This window comes from Drosophila subobscura, chromosome U, assembly GCF_008121235.1.
Source record: "Drosophila subobscura isolate 14011-0131.10 chromosome U, UCBerk_Dsub_1.0, whole genome shotgun sequence".
Taxonomy (NCBI): Eukaryota; Metazoa; Arthropoda; class Insecta; order Diptera; family Drosophilidae; genus Drosophila; species Drosophila subobscura.
In genome coordinates this window covers 19,265,899-19,268,173 of record NC_048534.1, presented here as the reverse complement: position 1 = coordinate 19,268,173, position 2,275 = coordinate 19,265,899, and the positions used below count along the sequence as shown (strand labels likewise).

The window sequence follows — 2,275 nt, the reverse complement described above, 5'->3', positions numbered from 1 at the left end:
GGTCTCGTCTTTTCTTTTGCATATTTTGTTTTTTCGCGAAGAGGAAAACAAGAAAAATGTACCCCCAAAATGTATAAATAGCTTCAACATTTCCTCCGACACACACACAGTGCGGGAACGGGGACGGGACTGGGGCTGGGGCCGATGTTTTAGTTTATGCGGCAAATGGCTCGGCGTGTGGCTGCCAAAGCGGCTGTTGAACTGTGTGCATGGGCTGGGATGGGAACACTCTCCCGAATGATTGTGTGTCGAAAATAGCTGGCGAACTTCTGTCACTTGCAGCGGCAGCAGCAACAGAACATAACGAACTCTCAGACTGACGCAGCGGAGCGCTGCCACATGCCGCTTGCCTCTTGCATTGTTGCGCAAAATTAAAGTCTGTACAAAATGAAAGCCACAACTCATGACAATTCTTCCTCTGGCAAAACATTCATCTATTTCTATGCCTATTATTGTTATTTACAATTCATACAATAAAGGGAGAATGTAAAAGAGAAATTACAGGGGAAATGGTATATCAAATTTCAGAATCATTTCGGAATGGTGGCCACTCGTGTGGCGAATTTGGCCAGCTTGTAGGCATTTATGGAGGCACAATCCTCATAGACCTTCTTTTGCATATTCGTCTCCTGCTGCACAATTTTGGCCACCGAATCATAGTGTTTGGCCTCCGCCTCTAGCTTGGCCAGCGTGATTAGGTTCTAAAATCATTTGGCATTGATTTTAGGCATTCAAATTAGAGATTCCAATTCTTACCTCGCGAAAGCGCACCTCTAGCTGCTTCAGCTGTGCGTTCTTTTTCTCCTCATCTAGAGCAGTGTATTGATGCTCCAAGTGAAAGTCCGGCACCAGCAGCACATGCGGCGGAACGCGAAAGTATTTTTTGTCCAGCTCCCGTAGGGATTTCATGTTCTTCAGGGCCGACTCCTCCACGCGGCGTATCACTTCGTCCTTTTGGGCGCCCAGCTGTATCGAGGTGGCCGGCGTTTCTATCTTTTGAATGGCATTTTCAATAGCCTTGCCAATCATGTTCTGCACCAGACGCTCGCCTGTTTTTATGAAGGGAAAAGGAACGGCCTGAGTGACGCCAAACACGACTTGCATATAAATTGGTACTTACGTTCAGCCGATATCTGCTCAGCAGTGTAGTTGAAGAACTTTAGATCGTAGATGCTATCGCGGAAACGCATTTTAATAAGTTTGGCTTGGGATTCAATAATAATTTGAGAAACAAATGAAAAAGAATTAATTTTTTCAAAGACATTCGCGCAAATTCGACATGGTGTGACGACAGGCACAAAGCGAATAAAATACCCTATACGAAAAGTATTTTTCAGCATAAACTACTAGAAAAAACCTCAATTGAAGCACATGGTCACACTACTCGCCGGTCTATTTCTAATCCTATTATTGTTATTTACAATTCATATATACAATTTATATTCAGAAAATATCAGAGTCAGTTCAATCGCTCGGAATGGTGGCCACGCGATTGGCAAATTAAGTCAGCTTGTAGCCATTTATAGAGGGAACATTTGCATAGATCTTCTTGTGCTCAATCGTCTCCTGCTGCACAATATTGGCCACCGATTCATAGTGGTTGGCCTCCGCCTCTAACTTGGCCAGCGTGATTAGGTTCTAAAATCATTTGGCATTGACTTTAGGCATTCAAATTAGAGATTCCAATTATCACCTCGCGAAAGCGCAGCTCTAGCTCCTTCAGCTGCGCGTTCTTTTTCTCCTCATCTAGAGGAGTGTATTGTTGCTCCAAGTGAAAGTCCGGCACCTGCAGCACATGTGGCGGAATGCGAAAGTACTTTTTGTCCAGCTCCCGTAGGGGTGTCATGTTCTTAATGGTGGAATCCTCCATGCGACGTATCACTTCGTCCTTTTGGGCGTCCAGCAGTTTCGAAGTGGCCGGCGTTTCTATCTTTTCAATGGTGTTTTCGACAGCCTGGCCAATCATAATCTTCACCTCATGCTCGCCTGTTTTTGTGGAGAAAAGAGGAACCGCCTGAGAGATGATTTGCATATAAATTGGTACTTACGTATAGCTGTTATCTGCTCAGCAGTAAAGCCAAAGAACTTTGTATCATAGGTGCTATCGTGGAAATCCATTGTAAACTTTAATTTTTTTAAAGGCATTCGCGCAAGTTCGAAATATTGTGACGACAGCCACAAACTAAAAAAATACCCTATAAGAACCTTATTTTTTAGCAAAAAATACTAGAAAACACCGCAATTGTAGCACATGGTCACACTAAGTGCCGGTTGT

General features: G+C 43.8%; 1 protein-coding gene across 2 annotated transcripts; it reads right to left on the bottom strand.

Moving 5' to 3' along the window:
• Positions 1–410: 410 nt before the first annotated feature.
• Positions 411–2,183, bottom strand: LOC117901959. Of its 2 annotated transcripts, XR_004649347.1 has the most exons (4): positions 2,049–2,183; positions 1,694–1,986; positions 1,121–1,638; positions 904–1,049 (listed from the first exon to the last, which is right to left on the bottom strand). XR_004649347.1 is itself a non-coding variant. In XM_034812939.1 (3 exons), the coding sequence occupies exons 1-3, from the start codon at positions 1,188–1,190 to the stop codon at positions 531–533; spliced, it is 534 nt and encodes a 177-aa protein (XP_034668830.1). In that variant the 5' UTR covers positions 1,191–1,301; the 3' UTR covers positions 411–530. The 2 variants fall into 2 exon arrangements, 1 of the variants encoding a protein (XP_034668830.1); XM_034812939.1 differs by lacking the exons at positions 1,694–1,986; positions 2,049–2,183 and adding an exon at positions 411–701 and having other exon boundaries at positions 757–1,049; positions 1,121–1,301.
• Between the last annotated feature and the right edge of the window lie 92 nt (positions 2,184–2,275).